This window comes from Anguilla rostrata, chromosome 15, assembly GCF_018555375.3.
Source record: "Anguilla rostrata isolate EN2019 chromosome 15, ASM1855537v3, whole genome shotgun sequence".
Lineage (NCBI taxonomy): Eukaryota > Metazoa > Chordata > Actinopteri > Anguilliformes > Anguillidae > Anguilla > Anguilla rostrata.
In genome coordinates, this window is record NC_057947.1 from 35,288,979 (window position 1) to 35,311,045 (window position 22,067).

The 22,067-nt window shown below is 44.6% G+C and overlaps 1 protein-coding gene across 1 annotated transcript in view; it reads right to left on the minus strand.

Annotated features, from left to right (window-relative positions):
* Positions 1–2,796: 2,796 nt before the first annotated feature.
* Positions 2,797–22,067, minus strand: part of clybl (citrate lyase beta like) — a 72,904-nt gene continuing 53,633 nt past the window's right edge. The window contains exons 7-12 of the mRNA XM_064311250.1: positions 19,306–19,407; positions 18,562–18,655; positions 17,967–18,134; positions 10,314–10,438; positions 8,910–9,083; positions 2,797–8,793 (exon numbers count right to left, since the gene is read on the minus strand). Coding sequence (XP_064167320.1) covers positions 8,988–9,083; positions 10,314–10,438; positions 17,967–18,134; positions 18,562–18,655; positions 19,306–19,407 — 585 coding nt within the window. The 3' untranslated portion in view covers positions 2,797–8,793; positions 8,910–8,987. The remainder of the gene's footprint in view (positions 8,794–8,909; positions 9,084–10,313; positions 10,439–17,966; positions 18,135–18,561; positions 18,656–19,305; positions 19,408–22,067) is intronic.

Below are 22,067 nucleotides of genomic sequence, written 5' to 3' on the forward strand. Positions count from 1 at the left end.
GATTTGGAGCTCACTCTGCCCCCCCCCCCCCGACATCCCACCCACCCCCCTCGCATTTCATTAACCCCGGGCATTAGCAAGGCCCTAAAACAATCCCTATAAACGCAGGCCCTGAGCCAAGTCACGGTTTGTTCTGCCAGGGAAAATAATCAACGACTATCTGACAGTTGCTTTTTTTTTTTTTTAAAGTTTGTGCTCTGATCACTTAAACTAAGATCGCTTTTGCCTGACTTAAAATTTCTCGCCTGCGAAAAACACAAATGTATCGATACAAGTGCAGCATTTGGGTGGCTGTGCTTTGTAAGATGAAAGGCATTGGGAAGAATGCAAGTAAAAGTTCATGGATGGACCACATCCACACTGTGAACACTCACCCAAGCCACTGATAAACACTGACCGAAGTGTCCAGAACTCCAAAACCTCCCTCAGGTTGCTCTTCAGGGAACCACATTTCTGCAGGTTTAGTCATCACAATCTTGAAGCACAATGGTGACAGTGTCACACAGAATGCTCAGCAATTTTTCTCTTAACAGTTTGCAATGACAATGGCTGCTTTTTAACATAAAATACATATTTTATGCATTGGCTGGAACCAATCATCAGTCTTTGAAGTCCATATTTTACAACAGATGGTATTCATTACTAGTACAGGAAAACAATTATCAAATTTCACATTTAACTAAAAAAGTGCCATTTTTAAGTCTGTCTGTTATAAGTTGTGTGCATAAAGTAATACAGCATGCCTGTTATAAGCAGTGTGTATAAAGCATATATATACTCTAAAACAAATAAATCACTTGCAATGAATGGAAATGGACGAGTAGGCCTAATATACACAGAGGTGAAGGGTATGCGAAAGAGGCTGGGATTCCCTCATTGTCCCAGAGTTCCTGTGACGAACTGTGCCACGGATTTGCCTTGTTATTAATACATGCCAGGCTAATGCTACTGTACCAGTACAGGAGGGAATAATACTTGTGCACGGTTAGGCCAAAGTGATACCGCCGTATCTTCGTGCTTTACGTGATAGACTTCATAATAATGGTGCTAATAAATACTCCTCGTTGTTTTAATGAAATCTTCGCGAGATACTGTATTTATTCGTTTTCAGCGTTTTCAGAAACGCTTTAACCTTTCAAAGTGCGATCACATCCAAATTAAATGCAAAAAGCGGTGCATAATTCAAAAGCATAACAATACACCCCCCCCCCAAAAAAAGAAGAAAAAAAGTCATGATCATCTTATTGTCTTTTGTTATCTATTCATAAAGCTGTAAGACTGCGGAGGCAATTATTCAGTGGAACAACACTGTATCTCCAGGGATTCAAATCTGCAAATTTAGGGGTACAAATCCACTTTCAAATCAGGAGATATTCATACAGGAATTTGAATTAGCGCAATGTAATGTATTATATCACATCATATTATATTATTTTATATTATATTACAATATAATCCACCAATGATGCGATACATCTCCTGTCCAGTACTTTGAAAGGTGTTGTAAGACAGAAAGATCTAAGGGGCTTTTATTCAGCATATCCAAAAGACGATCACACAGCCACCGGATCATGCGCGCACCCGGGCGACTGTAGAGGGACAGTGACTAATGCCTCCGAAAAAGCCGCCCCAAAAACAAAGCCTGCCATTTAACCTGGAGGTCTAACAAACATAATGCCAGTTATCAATCACCAGGGCCCTTCTCCTTTGAAGGGCGCGGCGCTGATTGCCCATTGGCACAAGTGGATCTCGGATGCCCATCTCAACATTACCAGCTGCATTTTGAATTATCGGGAACACTTAAACCTCAAATTGTGTAGCTATCCACGTTGGAGCGCTTAAACGGATAGGCCAAATCCGTGCATCTTTCTGCCGAGGAGTCAAAACCTTCGCGCTCATTATTTCCGATGGAGATCGGCCGCGCGTCTGTTGCGCCTGTCTCGGGAAGTCGTGTAAATCGATTGCAGTGGCCTGTTTTGTCTGGATACAGCTCGCGCATTGCTCTTGGCGGGCGACGCTGTAATAATCTCTAACAACCTGGCTGCAATAAAAGGAGGGGGTTTATAAGCCTCCGTCCTCCTTTCTCCTGGTTTTGACAGCATCCGCCGGTAAACTTTTGAACTGAAGGCGCCTGCGCTGTTCGGGGACTATTAGAACGCCCGTAGGAGAGGCGATGGAAGCTGCGCGGAATCGGGAGCTCGCGCAGCAAGCCGCCTCTTATTCAATAATGCATTTATTTTATCGCGTACATCAAAAGACTCGCTATTGTTTTAATTCGCTTCTAACGTGAATATTGATAATGGGCAATTACGTGGTTCAATCTTAATCCACATAAAATTCACTGTTATAGCTTTTACTGCTCCGCAGAAAGCAAATTTAGGATTAAGGCACGTTAAATTGCTAATCAGAATAATACTGGAGCTGAATAAAGTCGTTTTTTGGCAAGACTACAAAACGAATTGTCTAAAAAAACATATCTAAAGATATTACGTATCACAAAGACCAGACGCCTCCAAATTAAAATCAAAATAGTTTGAAGGGTTACATAAATATTTCTTTTTTAAATGGGCATAATATTTAAGTTTAACATTGCGCATAAAATAACCATTTATTAATAATTATGAATTATTGTGGTTTTGCATAGGCCAATTAACTTTAAAGTTTTAACTGAAGTTAATGAAGTACCTACAGAACCCCCAAATAAAGCTTAAAAAGTCGAGGCAACGATTTTCCCAAAACAATATCCGGGAAGAATCGTCTGTGAAGCAAGTCATTGACAATGTGCGTACGTTCCGGTAATTTTCATTTGAACATTTTATTTTGAGACTTCCAATCAATAATTTAACAATTGAAAACATCTTATTACAAAGAAACGATTACAAATATTAAAATGAAGATTTTTAAGTAACAACAGCTCATTGGCAAAATGAAAAGAATGAAAGAAAAAGAAAGACAAGCATCACGAACGCCAGCAATTTGGACAAATCGGGACACTAATTAAGGGCACGCCCTTCATAAAATTCTATTTATGAACATGATTTTTCAGAATTACTCTCAAACGCAGGTCTTTATCGCTAATTAAACGGCATATGGGCGACAGTATAGGCTATTATCTGGAAAATGTTACTGATGTGATAAAGATCATTAGACGCAGCCTAAATTAACAAGGATGCACGAATATTGACCATCTTTGTAACATTTCTTTATTCATGACGTACCTTATTCCACATAAATTAAATTTCAGATGAAATAACAGGGAAATGTACCGGTAGTGCTGACAGCAAGGTAACACACTTAGAACAACACTCTTCATTCAATATTTAATAATACAACATCATGTAGCCTATTATACAAATTTGCATTAAGCGATTCCTTTTGTGGATTTTTTTTTGTTTGTTTAAAACTCGTGTACTTCATTTTATAAAGGCGAGCCTTTACAAGAGACACACAGCGCAATTTTCACAACAAATCCATTTCAGTGGAAATGTCACATAACACGTCAACAGTGGACATTAACAGGTGAAGTCGGAACGGCCCAGATCAGAGAACAGCGCAGCTAAATAAACAAAAAGTCCGCCCCCCTAAAGTTATTGGGGGTTTATATAAGGATCTCAGATCAGACATGCAATATAACTGCAGGTGCACGGGGTCAAAAACAGTAAAAATGAAAAGTTGCGGAGACTTCGTCACACTGTAACGAGCCTGATTAACACGCCCCTAACCGTCACTCTTCGTTTACTAGAAACCTAGCAACGCAGACAAAGAGGCAGGGTTTTAGTGCGGTCCGCGGGGAGACGGGCCAGCCTTTGATCTGTCAGCATTTAAGAGGGGGGGGGGGGGGTCAGTTCAGACTATCCGTGGCGCAGAAAAGCGTCGTCCCAATCCGGGACACTTCACAAGACGCACTCCATTGAGGAGGAATTATCTTTCACTCAAAACACACAGCCGTCCAAACACAAGGATCACTTTACTTGCGCGGGAAATGACACTCAGCCTGACAACTTTCACGAGTTTTCGATAAAACCGTTAACTCTTTATTTACTGCGCGCGCCAATGTTCCATTGTACATTTCAGAGGCGCAATTTTAAACAGACATAAGAACTTAACATTATATTTTAAATGCAAATATCCTATTTAAATATACGTTCAATGGATTCAAATATTGACAGAGTTGTCAAATTAAATACATTGAATGTACTACCTTGTTACCAAAATATTTTGCAAATGATATATGGATACGGTTATAATTTCTAACTTTTTACCTCCTGAAGAAAAAAAAAACGTTTAAATATGACATCTTCGACGTAGTGTCTTGTCACATGTTGCAGTGAAAATATTTTTAAAATATCATTTAGCCTATGTTATTTTATTGAACATGTCTTGTATTATATGTTTCAGCATGGTTTTTGGGATAAAGACCATTTCCTCTACAGGGGACAAAAAATGAATTGCAGGGGCTGAGGGGGATATTGAATTGAAAATAGACTATGGAAGTCTAGTTCACGAGCTAGACTTGAAATGAAAAGGGACGTTTTATGGGCGTATCGGTGGACGTAATTTACTGGTCTCCACGCCCAAGAAGTTGACATCGATATGCAAAGAAAAATAGTGACTTGGATTGACAGTGTGTCCAAACGGATTAACGGTTTTTTTTTTTAAATAGACGTTTAACGGAGCCATTTGTAAGGCAGTTAGGACCCAAAACAGTATTAACAATAGCTACATTTATTGATAAAATGTGTTCTCGTGTTCTTGGTCAGACAGGCATACTTAAAATTTTTTTAAGGACAATTCTTTTAAAACTATGAATACCGAAAACAGCGCTTGCCTGTGCAGTAGGTACACGAAAAATAGGGTATGTAGGCCTAAAAATCTGCGGTATGAAGACGCTCACATAATCCAGACACGATCACACCGTGATTTTAGGCTCACTGGACCACTGAATGTGTACAAGAACTTCCTAGTTATCAAATGACTTCCCGGGAGAAATTATTGCATTCCCTTCCCTTTTGAAGATGGAGGAAATACATTATATACTATTTAAAGAATTTCCATTCTAAATCCCTATTTAGGACACGGTAGCCTAGTTAATTTTGTATGGAAACTTACTGACACAAAAAGCATACTTAAGAGGAACAGTATTTAATGCGGTCCTTGATGAAATTTTATCAAGTCGGACTCCAACACAATCAACATTAAGTTAGTCGATAATACGAACTAGGCCTATAGGAGAGAAAAGGTTATCGACCGTAATACTGGCTTATCATTTGTTTCTTAGAAAGTAAAGAAGCCAAATGGATCACCTTTTGGCAACGATTATGTTCACAACGACATTAAATAATATTCACAGGCCGAAATCTGTAGAAAAACCGGGACCTGTGTATGCAATCTTATTTTACGGCAATAGACTTCGCGTAGCCTAATTCATTCGTCATAGAAACGTATGGCTACCTGTTAGGTGACCGTCAAAGCCGACACATTATTTATATTCCAAAACTCAAATCTGCAGTCATGGTTATACAGTTAAAATATCCCAAACGCACTGGCACGCAGTGCAAAACACAATTCTAAAAACATAACTGAGGGGCATATATAACACCTAAAATATCTGGGGTTTTTTTCATTAGATGCTGCAAATGCGCCACGCTCCAATTTCATGACAGTTACTAGCCTATATATCTATATCTTACACATCACCATGGGTCCGAATATCCCTCGCTTATAATTTAAACGATACGTTTTATAGCAGAGGAATAATCCTTTGTTAAAATGAGGTTGTCACATATTGTCATTAGCGCACTAGTAAAACAATGAAGACATTATTTGGAGAACCCCCAGGCGGGAAATTAGGGGAATAAAACCATCTTTACCACGCGGGTCCTATTGAGATTAATGAAAAAATTATGCAAAACGTTTCATTTTAATTTTCCTCTGACAGTGTTTTGCATACACGTTTTCTCCCCTGAATTGTACCTGATAATTTATTAAAACCATCTCGAGACCGCGAATAAGAAAATTGTGTTCCTCGCTTAATTGAATCCCGTTAAGTTTTTTTCCGCGAGGTTATAATCGTGTTAATTGTAATTTACTCTCTCTGGGACTACTAGTAAAATGTATTTAAATAAATCTGTCGTGCGGGCTGAGACGATTATGTCAAGATGGAAACGTAATAGAAATGTCATGTAAAATTACACAGAATTAGACGGACCACATTGCATCCCAGTGATATATTACACACAGACATGACAGCCAAGCCGAATCAACTAAATTCACGGTTGAATTTTAATCCAGTCAAGGCGCTTCGTTTCGAGCAGTATCCTAAAGCAGGAAAGATTATTTCTTAGACGCACCGCGCATTATCTTCACGTCATACGAAACGACTTAATAAGAGAGGCCATAAGAACAGTGAAAGGCAGTTCCAGTGCTTTGTTTTCGGGGAGTTCAGAATTTAAATGTTACGCTAAGCACTGCGGAACGATACTTTATGATATAACGCTAAAGCACACTACACGTCGGGAAAGAAAGAAAAAATATATATGTTCCAGTCCCCGCTCAAGTAAATAATATTTGTTTCAAGCTATAGATCGACCGTTGGGAGTATACGGACTCCGTGGGACTCTCTGGTGAATCGCAGGGCCACAGACAGACCCCCTGAGAGGAAGTGTTTGCAAGGCCGCCGCCTGAATTGCGCTTAGTCTACTTAACGGACACCTGTTCCGCGTTATTTACAGAGCAAGGTGACGGAGGACCGACAGCACGCGCCCTCCTGACGTACTTGCTACACTTGTGGCTGAACTCACCCGCTACTGCCGCTTACACGCCCACACTTAAGACCCAACTTGCACTCAATTTATCGTACTGTATTCACCCGCACTTCATTTATTGTACTGTAGTCTGCTTACAAGAATGAACACTGACGCACAAAGCAGCTAGTCAGTGGGTCGAAACAGGGACAGGGGCGAAACAACGCGCTATTAGAACATCAGAAAATTAAAAATAAATGAGAGCGAGAGGAAAGAATAGAAAACATAAATGAAATGTGTGGCCGACTGCCAAGGAACCAACTTATTGTCCGGCCTTTGGCTGGGCACAGCGGTGGGTTATATCTTTCTGTCTGGCTATCGCCAGGCAGAGACCACGGAGCTGAACGCTTCACACAGACAGACTGATCACGTGACACCGAGTCGAACTCAATACAACGGCTTTCATTACCATAGTCACCAACTCCTCTATTAACTATTCATTCAACTAACCTCTCCCCCAAATATTATTATGTTTTTTTTTCCTCTCTCCGGGATTGACAACAAAGAGGCAAACAAAGAATCATTTCCCATGTTGTGGGACAACATTTAAAATAATGGGGACATTGTAAAGACAAACATAAAAAAATAAAAAAATGTCCTGACTGAGAGGTTCAAGTTGAATGTCACACAGGGATATTGAGTTTTATTTAAAGTACATTACCCATTTTGACGATGAAAGACGTACAGCTGAAATATTCACGGCTCACAATCACCGCTTTTGTCTCAGCTTTTCGCAGTAAGTGAAACCAGCAGACCCGATGCCCGATGAGGGGGGGTTGAGTGGGGGGTGGGGGTGGGTGGTTGGGTTCCAAAAGGCGACAAGGCAGAGACTGGACCAAAACAAAACAAAATCCTTTTGAAAGTGGTTTATATTTACATAGAGAGACGGCCCAAACAGCCTCTCCTGCCGCGCGTGTGTGTGCGCGTGTGTGTGTTAGCGCGCGGCTAGCGCGGTACAGCGTGGGTCAGCTCGAGGGCTGGTGCCCAGTTTACCGCCATTCTCTCTCCCTCTTCACCGAGGACAGAGCCCCACAGTCCGCACACAAAGCCTCGCCATTTAGGCAAGAGGCTGAAACAAAGTCTCAGATTGTTAGTTTAAGGAAAGGCATTGAAGTTCTTTGACGAGGAGAACTTTGATCTGCGGGGGTGAGGAGGGGACTGGGCAAACCCTTCTGCCATTTTGTGGGAGGGAGAGACGGGGGCTGAATGGTAAAATGACGGCGTGCTGCTCTGTTTGTTTACCCTTTCACTGAGTGCCCTGATCCCCACAGCCTGGCAAGCATCTCCCCCTGACCTGGGAGAGACGGGAAACACGCCATGCACAGGCACACACACACACACACACACACACGCATAGACACGCATAGACACACACACACACACTCTCTCTCTCTCACATACACACAGACACACATGCATAGACACACATACACACACACACACTCTCTCTCTCTCTCACACACACACAGACACACATGCATAGACACACACACACACACTCCCACACACACACATTCAGACACACAAACACAGACACACACACGCATAGCTACACACACACACAAGCATACACACTCTCCCACACACACGCGCACACACACACACACACACACACACAGACACACAAACACAGACACACACTCTCACACTCACACACACGCACACTCAAGCAGTGCTTAAGAGTGCAAGCACAACTTCACATCTGCACACTAACAGTCAGAGCAGGGGAGTTACGCACTCAAAGGAACTTCCAGAGAAGATGGTCAAGCCTCAGACTGACATCAAAAAACGCATCACTGCCCCCTCCCCTCCCCCTTCCACTCCCCAATCAGCTGTCAAAATAAAATGCAGTTCAATACAAAACATTTGTCATATTAAGCGGGGACTAAATCAGGACAAATTAACCATTTTGAATCAACAGCAAGACAAGGCGGATTTTTAGCTCCTTTAGAGAAGGCCCGTCTCCTGCAGTGGGCGGGATCCTGAGGAGGTGTGGAAACAGGGCGGGGCCCCGAGGAGGTGTGGAAACAGGGCGGGGCCCCGAGGAGGTGTGGAAACAGGGCGGGGCCCCAAGGAGGTGTGGAAACAGGGCGGGGCCCCAAGGAGGTGTGGAAACAGGGCGGGGCCCCAAGGAGGTGTGGAAACAGGGCGGGGCTGAGGCACGCCGGGCGGGACCACTGAGGCTCACTGCCCGGCAACGACGGCGGCCATGGCAACAATGTTCTGGGCCTGCTTCAGAGAGGGCATGTCAATCATGCTGCCGCGGAAGGTGAACGCTCCCTGAACAGGAACAGAAACAGAAACAGTGTGAGCGAAACATACACAAACTACACAAACACGGCGTGAGCAAAAAATACAAACTACACAAACACGGTGTGAGCAAAACATACACAAACCACACAAACACAGCGTGAGCAAAACAGCCACTCATCTTTACACACACACACACACACACAGCCACTCATCTTTATACACACACACATACATACACAAACACACACAATCACAACCGGGTCACTAAATGCTCCGCTTCAGATGTACGTGCAGAAAAGTTCCAGGGCTAGGTCCGACAGAACCATAGATTTTGCAAATAAAGATTTAATGCAGACAGATACGAAGTTCCAGCTCAGGAGGTGGAATAATTTCATCTAGATTATTGAATAAATAATGCTCCACTTATTAAACAAGGACCGTTTTAATGACTAATATTCAATCTAGTTACTATGACTGCACCGTTTACTGTGCAAAAAGTGTCAAGTCAACAATTTTTGGTGAAAATACTTGGCACTGAATGGACTGTTTATAGTACAAAAGCTAAAAGACTGCACACTTCTCACAACAAAGAGAATGCTTGCATTCTGCTGTACATGTGAAATAAATTATAGAATATACTACAGAAGCTCTGCCAAAAATGACCAGGATCTTCCTTGTAAACAATAAGCCTGACCAAAACTTTTCACAAGCTACTGAGAAAAGCTGAACAAAACATTTAAAAAGGGAGAAAAACAAAACCAAAGCAGGGAAGACGACACGACTCCGGCGGGAGCAAATAGACAGGCTTTAACCTTTCAGATAATGAACTACAGTAACGGCAGGTCCAGGGCCACCACACAGAACTTCCTCCAGGCTATTCTTAGCCTAAGAATTACTGGCTGCAAGGTGTGAGCAGCTTGTGCATTACCAGCACACCGTCTCCACGGCAATAGCCCACAGAGAAGAAAACACAAGACTCAATGATGCACTAAATTAGGAACAATAATATTCTACACTTAATTTGCTCCCCCCCCCCCACCCCACCCAACCCAACCCACCCCATCTACAAAATCCTCACAGCATCAGACTGCCGTTTGCTCGGACGGGAACATCATCCCTCTCTTCGGTGAGGCGAATGCCTCAGTGTTCCAGTTCAGGGATTGATGAATGACTCCCGAGTCTCACACAGATGCAGTTGCAGGTCGGCACACCTGGAACATGTTTTTAAGAAGGTAAGGGTTAAGGAGAAGAGCGTACCTTTCCCAACTTCTGGTGCTCCTCAAACGCAGCGATCAGCTGCTGAGCCCACTCCACCCGCTCAGGACTGGGGGAGAACTCTTCCTGCACTGCTTTGACTTGATTGGGGTGAATTACTTGTTTTCCTTTAAATATTAAAAAAATAAATAAATAACAAAATTAAAATGAAGTCCCATAAATTAATTTTGTATGACAATAAAAGCAGATGTTTAGAAAATTAATAATTTAATACATAATATTTAAAATAGTTTCATAGAACATTTTAAAGAAAATTATTATTATTATTATCATTATTATTAACACAGCAGTATAACAGAACAATATAAAACATGTAGCCCAGACTTTGCGGCTGTGAAATTTAAGCCAAGGGACAGATCAGTAATTCTATTCGGTAGCACTGTAATGCTGGTGTCAGCGGAGACATTTCACATCCTGTCCATCACAATCACGCACAAAAATGTTTTCATCTCGAGCTGAACGGTGTCGTGTTTTACTGCAGCTGCGCGATACGTTCGCGGAGACACTTGTGTGTTCTAGCGTTCGGTCCGGTGGATGGAAGTTGATTTTGGAACTTTTCTCGCCGCTGTGTGAACGATGGTGAAGGAGCAAAGCTCTCAAGTTACCGTCGGGGAAAAAAAAAAAAAAACGGCCGCTCGAAGCTCAAGAAGTCAGAGCAGTCTGTGACAAATCTGATTGGCTTCCCCTTTGATTTTTAACCAATGCGTTTCCAATCAGCACGCACCCTCGTGAAAATCGATGCGCCTGCGTAGCGCTGTGGCAGGACAGGCCAGCGCAGAAAACGGCCCTTCAAAGACCCCCTCCTTTTTTTATTGGGGTGCTTTTATAAGCTCAGATTTTAAAGGTGTGCGATGCGGAGCGTGTCCCGGGGGGCAGCTAGGTGGGGTCTGCGGCTGCACCCCTCTCCACTGGAGCCCCGAGAGTCTGAGAATTCGGGCGGGGTGAGACGGCAGGGGTGCAGGACGCAATGAATCATGGGTGTCATCCTGATTTTGGCCCTCAGCCCTGCTGAACCCTAAAACTTTACTGCACGCTTAGTTACACTTCAATCTCAGACTGCCGCCCGCGCAGGTTTTCCATTCTGGTTTCATTACGGCCATCCGCGTAGCACGGACCCCCCCCTGCCCTCCCCTGCCCCCCCTGCCCTGCCCTCCCCTCCCCCCCCCCCCCTGCCCCCCCTGCCCTCCCCCCACCTCCTCTGCGTCCCCGACCCGCCAAAACCCCCTCAAACCCTTGAGCTGAAAGATACGGAGAGAGAAGAAACTGATGTGAAAGGGTGAGCTGCAGTCATGATGACACTACCATGATTTGCAGGCTAATGTGTGTGTGTGTGTGTGTGTGTGGAGGGGGGCGGGGGGTCCCTAGAAACATTCATAATGAAAAACAGTTTTAGATATTAGATTTATAGTGATAAAATCACAGACAGATTGAAATGCTGATCATTATCAGACATGTCCGGCAGGCTGAAAGCTGTTTACCACACTTTTAAGCAGCAAGATCACAAATACGCCATTAGAATGTTCTTAACTGAACATTCTAATGCTGATGTCACAATCACTACGGTGACTGGAAGCAGTGGAGTTCTAGAACACAGACGTAGAATTTTGAAAAGGAAAAAAAAAAAAAAACATTCCAAAAAAACTGCTCTTCAAAGGGTTAAGAAGAGAGAGAGAGGGAGAAGAAAAGGTTGAACGTTTTCCTCGACACGTAGACGGTGCCTCCATCTCAATTTCAAGTTTATCTTGCGGAGGGCGAGGGGGGGGCACGATCCATTCCATCAGCGACAGCAATCACAAAGCAATTTCAGTCTGCTGTTTAAATTAACCGTGAAAACAATTTTCGATAAATGCAATTAGGATTGCGCTGAAAAAATGACATATTGCAGTGCTTCATATAAGTATTTTACGATTTCTGCAACCCATCATTTAGTATTGTACATTCCATTTAAGCAAAATGACTCCAACATAATGAAACATGTCACAAGTCTATTCATCCAACGCTCTCCATACTAAATCTTTGGAAAGTTAATATAAAAGGTTAAAATGAATAAATAATTAATTAATAAATTCAAATGGTGTTAGTATACAGTAGACACAACTATTTTCCTAGATAAACTGATTAAATTGACATTCAAGTAAAAGTTAAACCACTGGCATCCATGTCCTGAGCTGTTCCAAAATAAATCTCAGTAAGCAATTCAAATCCTCCAAGCCAATTCAAAGAAAAATAAAATCACAAATCATACTTTATATTTAAGATTATAGATGCTGTAAATGCCATCCTGCGTATATTTGTATTTGAATTACTTCTTTAGTTAACTGGTTCGGTCACAATATCAAATTAATTCCTCATCTATACCAGTGAATCATTCACAATTTATAGATTAAAATAATAACAATAATCAAATGACTAGGGAAATCCAGTGTCACATGCAAAGTTAACCAGGAATCCACATTCTAGAAAATACTCTCAGTGCCAGTCATGAGCCACTTATGGTCTTGATCTAGTGACAGCTGGTCACACAAAAGGTCAAAAAAGAAGAAAGTCACTATCAAACCCATACTCTGCATCCTAAAGTATCATCAGAATCAGATTGTGACATCAGCGATTCAAAACCAAAGTAATACTTAAAAACGGTAATACTCTTCGGTTAAACACACTTTAAAAATGACAGCCCACGACCCATCAGCAGGAGACCGCTGCTTCACGGCTTACTGTGGTCTCATAGCAGAGAGTTAAAGGCAGAGGTAAATATCAGGAGCTCGCACCTGTCAGTGTCACCTGAGTTAACCTCGATGACTGCTGGCTACTGACAGATTTGTCTGCCCTCTATCTGATCCGTTTCGGGTACAATGCCTAGAGTCCATGCAATCTGTCGGTGCCCAAAAAAACATTCAGGTCCAGATCATTCATTTAGAACTACCAAACACAAGCAAGAGTTCAACTTATGTGACTCTCCAACAACATTTTTGTTCATTTCCACAAAAAAAGTAAGTAAGAAAACAAATAGTGTTCCAGAAAAAGAATCATCACTTAAAATCAACTACTATCACAGTCCAGGATGAAGCAGTGTAGATTTGGATGAACCTTGGCTTTAACATTTTCCGAACTACCACGGTTTTATCTCAAAGATGACCATCTAAAAAGTATGCAGGCTTCGGGACAGGTTTTCTGTTCACAGGGAACCGTGTCAGACTTACTCTGAACGAAGGGAACATCCACAGTACCGACCAACTGTAGAGAAAGAACGCTAAACTCATACAGGAAGAATAATTAGCCATTTTATAAAAGGCGTACAATGGCAAAGCTATAATGCAGAGTTAGGGTATGCGCGTGTGTGTGTGTGTGTGTGTGCGTATGTGTGTGTGCGTGTGTGTGTGTATGTGTATGTGCGTGCGTGTGCGTGCGTGTGTGTGTGTGTAGGTGTGTATGTGTGTGCGTGGAGGCATGTGTGTGCGTGGGTATGTGAGTGTGTGATTGTGTATTTGTGTGCGTGTATGCATGTGTGTGTGTGTGTGATTGTGTATTTGTGTGTGCGTGCGTATGTGTGTGCGCGTGTATGCGTGTGTGTGATTGTGTATTTGTGTGTATGTGTGCGTATGTGTGTGCGTGTGTATGTGTGTGCGTGAGTGTGTGTGTGCGTGCGTATGTGTGTGTGCATGTATGCATGGGTGTGTGTGTGTGTGCATGTATGCGTGTATGCATGTGTATGTGTGCGTGTGCGTGTGTGTGTGTGCGGGTGGGGGGGGGGGTACTTGGTGTAAACATCCCCCCCCCTTCCAGCCCTCAGGCCCTTGGCTCCGCCCTCCCTCTGGACCGGTCGTGTTGGAGCAGCAGCCTAAAGAGGAGGCCCTGGTCCCTGGGCTACCGCGCCTGTTCCGAGGTGGGACGGCAGGGGGCTCGTACCCCCGCATCAACAAAACATGCCCTCCTCCGCACCGCCGCCACCTGTTCTGGAGCGGGCTCCTTTTAGCCAGGAGGGGGGCTCCGAGCATACTGGCCGGGGCGTTTCCGCCCCGCCCACCCCGGCCGCGATTGGCTCCCCCTGCTCTCAGTTCTGGACTTGCTTCCGTCCCACCAGCCAATCAGAGCTCGCCATCTGTCAGAGCCCTCTCATTGGGCCTGTTTCTACTCAGCCAAGTGCTCACTGTTGAATGACGGACAGGGTCTCCTAGAAACAAGGTGCAGGAAAATAAAAAAATTATCTGCGGCACTAATGTTTGGTTGATTTCTGGTTTATTCCCCCCCAAAAAAAAAAAAAAAAACTTAAGCATGCAGTTAATGGAGTGGAACAGCAATGTGCTGTGCAAATAGAAGAAGTGCTCCACTTGTATTTCATCAAACTGACTGACTGCAATCACATATTCGGGGAATTAATGAAATGAAATCACGGGGAAAAAAAGCACAAACCCTGTAAATTAGACCTCATTTACCTTCCTCACACTATAAAAAAAATGAAAATCAAACACCAGCAAAAAATAATTGGCACTGGAAATTAGGAAAAAAACAAATGCAAAACTGCCATCGATTAAAATAAGAGCAATTTTACAATAAAATACAAAAGTGAACCACATACACACACACACACACACACACACATATATAAATACACATACATACGTACAGGTATTTTGCGAATGACCTTTGTTAGAAGCCGTTTTATGAACCTGGTCTTTCCTCGGCCGCTCAGACGGTAACAGAGAAAGGGCTTCAGCTGTGCCAGGGTCAGTAATCGTGCAGGTAATGCCTGTGGATGGAGGACATTACTGCCTGAGCAGACAGGAGGCACTAATAGCCACTAACTAAGATTATACAGCGCAGAACCCACAGGGGTAATCTTTTAATCCACTGCCTTTTGCCGATTCTCTTCAAAACCGAATCGCACAATTACTGTTTTTCATTGTCCTTTTTTTTTTTTTTTTTTTGCTCCACAAGCCTATTTGCTGGCAGCTTTAAAAACTCCGCTATAGCGAATGTGGCACCATCTTAGCAGACAACACCCCCCCCCCCAGTTTAAGAGAATACTGCAGAACTGCGAGAGCTTCTCCATCTGCACACTGTAGCATCCAAAGCTGCTGCACTCGACACAAACGCATGTACAAGTCTTCATGTTAAATCACTGTTAGTGTAAATAATTGAATCTGTGTTACTTAATCTTCATTCCATTATATAATTCTTTAGGTCAATAATGTTATTCTCAATGCAACTTTAAAATGGGCTTAGGGAGTTATTTTTTACTTTAAAAAAAAAAATTTTTTTTTTTAAACTTCTGCTCTGCCGCCCCGCTTGGGAAGCCGCTCCAGCAGATGCACATTCAGCGATAATCGCGGCTGCGAGCGGAACGCCAGGGGCACCGCCGCCCAGCGAGGAGACGGAAAGGTACGAGATCTGCTCCCGAATAAATTAGTCTTTTTAATTGTGCCTGAAGAGCTGAGAAAGCAGCCCTAGTTATGGCACAATCCACACCCTCCCCCCCAACCCCCCCCCCATGGCAATGACACTCAGCAATGAGAAAAAGTTAAGTTTCCCCCCTCTCCAACTCAACTACATGTATGAGCACAGACTCCCCCCCCCCCCCCCGGCACCTGCACATGCACGCAGACGCACACACCAGCACGTACTACATTACATTTATTTGGCAGACGCTTTTATCCAAAGCGATGTACAAAAAGTGCATTTCATGGTCATAGACAACTGCTAAACACAGGTTCAGTAAGGTACAATACTTATTTTGTACAGCTATTTCTAGCCAACGTACACAAACGTACACACACATGCACACACTCTCTCACACACGCACACGAGACCGCACACCGCCACGGGCCGTTAAGTCGGCCAATGCTCCCCACCATGTCAGGAGTGTCACGGTGGCAAATGAGGTCACGGGCGAATCAGCTTCCATCACGGTAAGAGCGCACGCCACGCACAAATCCATCTCTGCCGTTCGGGGGGGGGGGGGTTCATTAAACTGAGCTCCACCTGGCGCAGACGGCTTTCTGTTGAACACGATGCCTTACTGATCACAGTCTGAGCTCAACACAAGGAGCCGGCCCGTGGATTACCCACTCAACTGACAAAACAAACGGCACGATTTCTTTCAACTGTAATTCCGAACGAACGGATTTCACGGCCAAAAAAAAAAAAGAAAAGAAAAAGTCGTCATATTTACCAATCACAAAACAGCGGAAGGCCCACACCACAGATCACACACAACGGACACATGATAAAAACGGAACTAAAAAAAAAATAAATAAAAGTAAAAAGCAGAGCGCGATTTAGCATTTTGCGGCAGCGGCAGCGTGCTGCAGGGGGAGGGTACGTGGTACTGTGTACATACGTTAGTGGGGCTAACGCTACGCGTTCCTCAGACAGCAATTACGTATTCATTAGCGGCTGCGCAGCTGGGCGCGGTTTCCCGCCTCCCGCGGACAGCCACTCGCTCCCCGGGGCTCCGCCCCCGTTGCCTGGCGACAGACCCGTACCACAGACAGCCGGGAACGCGCTCCCGCTAGGGCACGTCACTGCTGTGCCTGTCCTGTCTAACGGTTTTTTTGTGGCAAAAAAAAAAATACGTCAGAACAAGGCATATCCAGAGTGCCAAATATTCGACAGCACACTGATAAAAAGGGGGGGGAAAAAAGACTCTTCAAACTGCAGAAAACACTGAGATCAAAAGACGTCTGGAGAAGTTGGTCCCTCTAACAAGCACCTTTTCAACAATTGTAGCAAAATAACTCACTGATGTTGATTCACTTGCGTACTGTGAGTTTTTGGTTATCCCAACATCAACAGTGGCCATACTGCGTGTGTGGTGTGAATCTAAACTAATAATGTTCAGTGATATAATGCTGTTTCAGCAGAAAGTAACGTGTCCTAAAAATACACAAAATAATAAATAAATAGCAAAAATATCAGATAAATAATCTCTACAGCGAAAGCCCTGACAGCAGGTGAACCTCCAAAAGAGGTGTGGTCAGGCAGGGAAGAGAGCTGGTTCAGAACTGGGGGAGTCTACTGTGTGTGTGTGTGTGTGTTTGTGTGTGTGTGTGTGTGTGTGTGTGTGTGTGTGTATGTGTATGTGTGTGTGTGGTGTGGTGTTAGTGGTGTCTGTGTGTGTATGTGTGCGTGTATGTGTGCGTGTGAGTGTGTGCGTGTGTGTGTGTGTGGTTGTAGTGTGTGTGTGTGTGTGTGTGTGTGTTGTGTGCGTGTGGTGTTGTGTGTGTGTGTGTGTGTGTGTGGTGTGATGTGTTGAGTATGTGTGTGTTGTGTGTGTCGTGTGTGTGTATGTGTGGTGTTGTGTGCGTGTGTGTTAGTGGTGCGTGTGTGTGTGTGTGTGTGTTTAGTGTGTGTGTGGTGTGGTGTGCGTGCGTTGTGTTGTGTGTGTGTAGTGTGAGTGTGTGTGTGTAGTGTGTGTGTGTGTGTATGTGTGCGTGTGTTTAGTGTGTGTCGTGTGTGTGTGTGTGTGTGTTTAGTGTGTGTGTGTGTGTGTGTTGTGTGTGTGTGTGTGTGTGTGTGTGTATGTGTGCGTGTGTGTGTGTATGTGTGCGTGTGTGTGTGTGTGCGTGTGTGTTAGTGTGTGTGTGTGTGCGTGTGCGTGTGAGTATGTGTGCGTGTGTGCGTGTGTGATATCCGTACCAGTGAAGCCCATCAGCGCTCCCTCTCGGGCCTGCCTGCGTAGCCCGTCTCCGTCCTGGTAGTCGATGTAAACGAGGTCGATGGCCTGCAGGCCGAAGGCCTTCGCCGTCACCACCACCTTCTGCCGCGCGTACAGAAGCTCCGCCGCGTCTTTTGTACGGGTCGCACCTTCATAACGGACACAAAACACAAACATACCAGGAACTGAATTTTATGGTACAGTGAGTCTAAAACTACACTCCCAATCGATACAAGTCAATCTGTGCAAAAATCATCGTTTCTGAATGTTGAAATCGTGTGAACCGCCATGTCGTGTGCAAAATGCAAAGATTTAAAGACATAAACCAATGCTTACAAGAGTACAAATTAATTACATTTTAACAAGTTAATTTAAAAATGAACATTGGATGCTGGCATTCTTAAAGAGATTCTGTGATATCAGGAATTATGGGAGAAAACCAGAGGTAAGAATGAGAAATCACACTGAAGGAAGAAATGAGAAATCACACTGGAAGGAGAATTGAGAAATCACACAGAAGGTAGAAAAGAGAAATCACATAGAAGACAGAAATGAGAAATCACACAGAAGGAGCACCTATGCTGGCGCAGAAGTCGTCAGAGCCGAACACCACGCCATCGTGGTGCAGGCCGACCCGCGGGCCAAGCTGGCGAACCTCCTCACAGACGGCCTGGGAGAGGGAGAGCAGCAGGAGAAACACAAAGAGTCCGTGTGTGTGTGTGTCAGTGTGTGTGTGAGAGTGTGTGTGAGTGAGATTGAGAGAGAGAATAAAGCCAGTGAATCCTGGCACTCAGTCAAGTCAGTCAAACAGCTCCTGTTAGCAGAGCCATTCCCACACTCACAGCATCTCCAACTGCCAGAGCTGTGCAGAGCTCACCAATCATATCGCCAGGCCGTAAGGTCAAAGGTCAGTGTGCTAATATAAAGGCAGAGGCTTCTGCAACTGATACAACTTTATTCCTCTCTGCTCTTTTTCAAACTCTGAAGAAGTGTGTGTGCAGCACAAACTATGACAAAGCAGCTTAGTTGGATGGAAGTGTGTGTGTGTAGGTGTGTGTGTGTGTTGTGCATTTCAAACCTAATACAGTGATTCAATGCCTTATCAAAGACATAAACAGAGGAATTAGATACACAAGACCCTCTGAATGTCTGCACTTCTCCATGGATGTGTACGGACGCTGGCAAAGAATGCTAACTGACACTCTTCATTTTAAATTTGTACATCACTTTGGATAAAAGCGTCTGCTAAATAAACGTAATGTAATCTGGGCTGTCGGGACCACATGTTGTTAAAAGCATGATTTCCCTCCGTTCACTTACCTTAAAGTTGAGCAGACCCACTGCCGTCTCCACGAAGGTGACCAGGCGAATGGGCTCGGCCAGGGCTCTCCCTTTCAGGCACTGCCCAAATCTGTCCACAAACTGAAAACAGGAAGAGCAGAATTCACTCGTTCTTAATGGATGAAATATTTGTCGGTGGAAAGAAGAAAAAAAGAGAGGGCAGGGATGAAGAATTAAGGCCCATGGTTTCTCCACGACTGAAAAAAACGACTGGATTTGCAGACTCCATTTTGTTATAAATACAAAAGAGATTATTGGCAGTAATGCTGGCATATATTTAAGATTTTTGAACATTTCCTTTCCCAAAAAAAGGGAACGTAATAAAAAGTTAGCAATAATGAAAATGTGGCTCATGTACCGCTAGGTTTGTCCACCTAAGTTTGTGTGTTTTCAGATGGAGGCCATAAAGTAAATATTTTTACTGTAATAAATGTAAGTTGCAGGTGGTGCAGGTAACTCTGCATGAGAGGGGCGACACAGGAGACACACCCGGTTTCGTGACCGCTGTTGTTTTTTTGTTTTTTTTGTTTTTTCCATGCGCTAGTCCCTCTCCGGCTCACCTAAGGAGGCTCCATAATGAAGTTTAGCTCTTTCAAGACCAAAGCATTCCGATTTTTTCCAACAGACCAGTTCACAGCTAGCCCTGGCCTGCCAGTGGGGACGCCCGAATTCCAAAAATCTATCATCTGGAAACACACAAAAGCGCCCTCCGCCAGAGCCCTCCTTTCAAAGCCAGTTAAAAAGAAAAAGGAAAATAAGAAAGAAAACCCCCTAAACCAGACTATAAATCTGTTCGTTTTTTTTGTGTGTTTTGTTTGTTTCCTGTCCACATAAAACATGGGACAAACACGTAGAGGGGCTAAAATAACCTCAGGTAAGCTAAAGCTATTTTTTGTTGTTGTTGTTGTTGTAAATAAGGACTAAAATATACCCCCGCATGCGCGAGCTTTAATTCAAAGAATATTCCTTTATGGAGGGATTTTTTTTTTTTTTTAAAGGGGGGGCGATCTTAATCATCTTTCCATTCAGCCTCAGTTGGATAAATCATATCTGAGAGATTTGCATAAATATAAACCATCAAAGACTTTTCATCTTCAAAGGGGTTTTGGAGACCCAATAAGCTTTGTACTGTAATCATCTGGGGTCACAACCCGGCAGGAGTAACGCTGCTATGGCAACAACAAAAAAAAATGGAGGGGAAAAAAAAAATCTAACACTGAAGGCTTAGCATAATGTTCCCCCCCTCCTAAAAAAAAAAAAAAAAAAAAAAAAGAGAGAAGGCTGTGCTCACCCCCCCCCCCCCAAAAAAAGAGAACTTCCTTTGGAGGGGGATCTCACGTCCTTGATGCTGGCACCGGCGCTTGAATTTTTGGGGTCTTTTGCCCGAGATGGGCCGTTAGCCAAAATAAATGTTGGCCGTTGTCTGGAAAGATGCTGTGCGTGGCCCGGATAAACGGGCCGAAAATGTAGTCAGAAATAAGAAGACGTGTAGCGCGCGGCTACTGGAGAGCGTAGCGCGCGGCTACTGGAGAGCGTAGCGCGAGGCTACAGGAGAGTGTAGCCCGAGGCTACTGGAGAGTGTAGCGCGAGGCTACTGAGAGGTAGCGAGGCTATTGGAGAGCGCGCGAGGCTACTGGAGAGTGTAGCGCGAGGCTATTGGAGAGTGTAGCGCGAGGCTACTGGAGAGTGTAGCGCGAGGCTATTGGAGAGTGTAGCGCGAGGCTACTGGAGAGTGTAGCGCGCGGCTACTGGAGAGCGTAGCGCGCGGCTACTGGAGAGCGTAGCGCGCGGCTACTGGAGAGCGTAGCGCGAGGCTACAGGAGAGCGTAGCACGAGGCTACTGGAGAGTGTAGCACGAGGCTACTGGAGAGTGTAGCACGAGGCTACTGGAGAGTGTAGCACGAGGCTACTGGAGAGTGTAGCACGAGGCTACAGGAGAGTGTAGCGCGAGGCTACTGGGGAGTGTAGCGCGAGGCTACAGGAGAGTGTAGCGCGAGGCTACTGGAGAGCGTAGCGCGCGGCTACTGGAGAGCGTAGCGCGCGGCTACTGGAGAGCGTAGCGCGCGGCTACTGGAGAGCGTAGCGCGCGGCTACTGGAGAGCGTAGCGCGCGGCTACTGGAGAGCGTAGCGCGCGGCTACTGGAGAGCGTAGCGCGCGGCTACAGGAGAGCGTAGCGCGCGGCTACAGGAGAGTGTAGCAGGAGGCTACAGGAGAGTGTAGCGTGAGGCTACAGGAGAGTGTAGCGCGAGGCTACTGGGGAGAGTGTACAGCGAAGATACTGGAGAGTGTAGCGCGAAGATACTGGAGAGTGTAGCGCGAAGATACTGGAGAGTGTAGCGCGAAGATACTGGAGAGTGTAGCGCGTGGCTACTGGAGAGTGTAGCGCGTGGCTACTGGGGAGAGTGTAGAGCGAAGATACTGGAGAGTGCAGCACGAGGCTACTCGACAGCGCTAAGATTAGATTAGAGGGCCATTAGCAGGACTTTTGAGCCATTGCGAGTAACAGGCACGACTTTCGCTGGTCAGAGGGGGACAGATCGCCACCTTCCTGACGAAATGTTTATTTACCGTAGAGTGTAAGAGGTGGAGCGTGCGTGCGAGTGTGTGAGAGAGTGTGTGTGTGTGAGTTTGAGTGTGCGTGTGTGTGTGAGTGTGTGAGAGACAGTGTGTGTGTGTGTGTGTGTGTGTGTGAGAGAGTGTGTGTGTGTGTGTGTGTGTGTGTGAGAGTGAGTGTGTATGT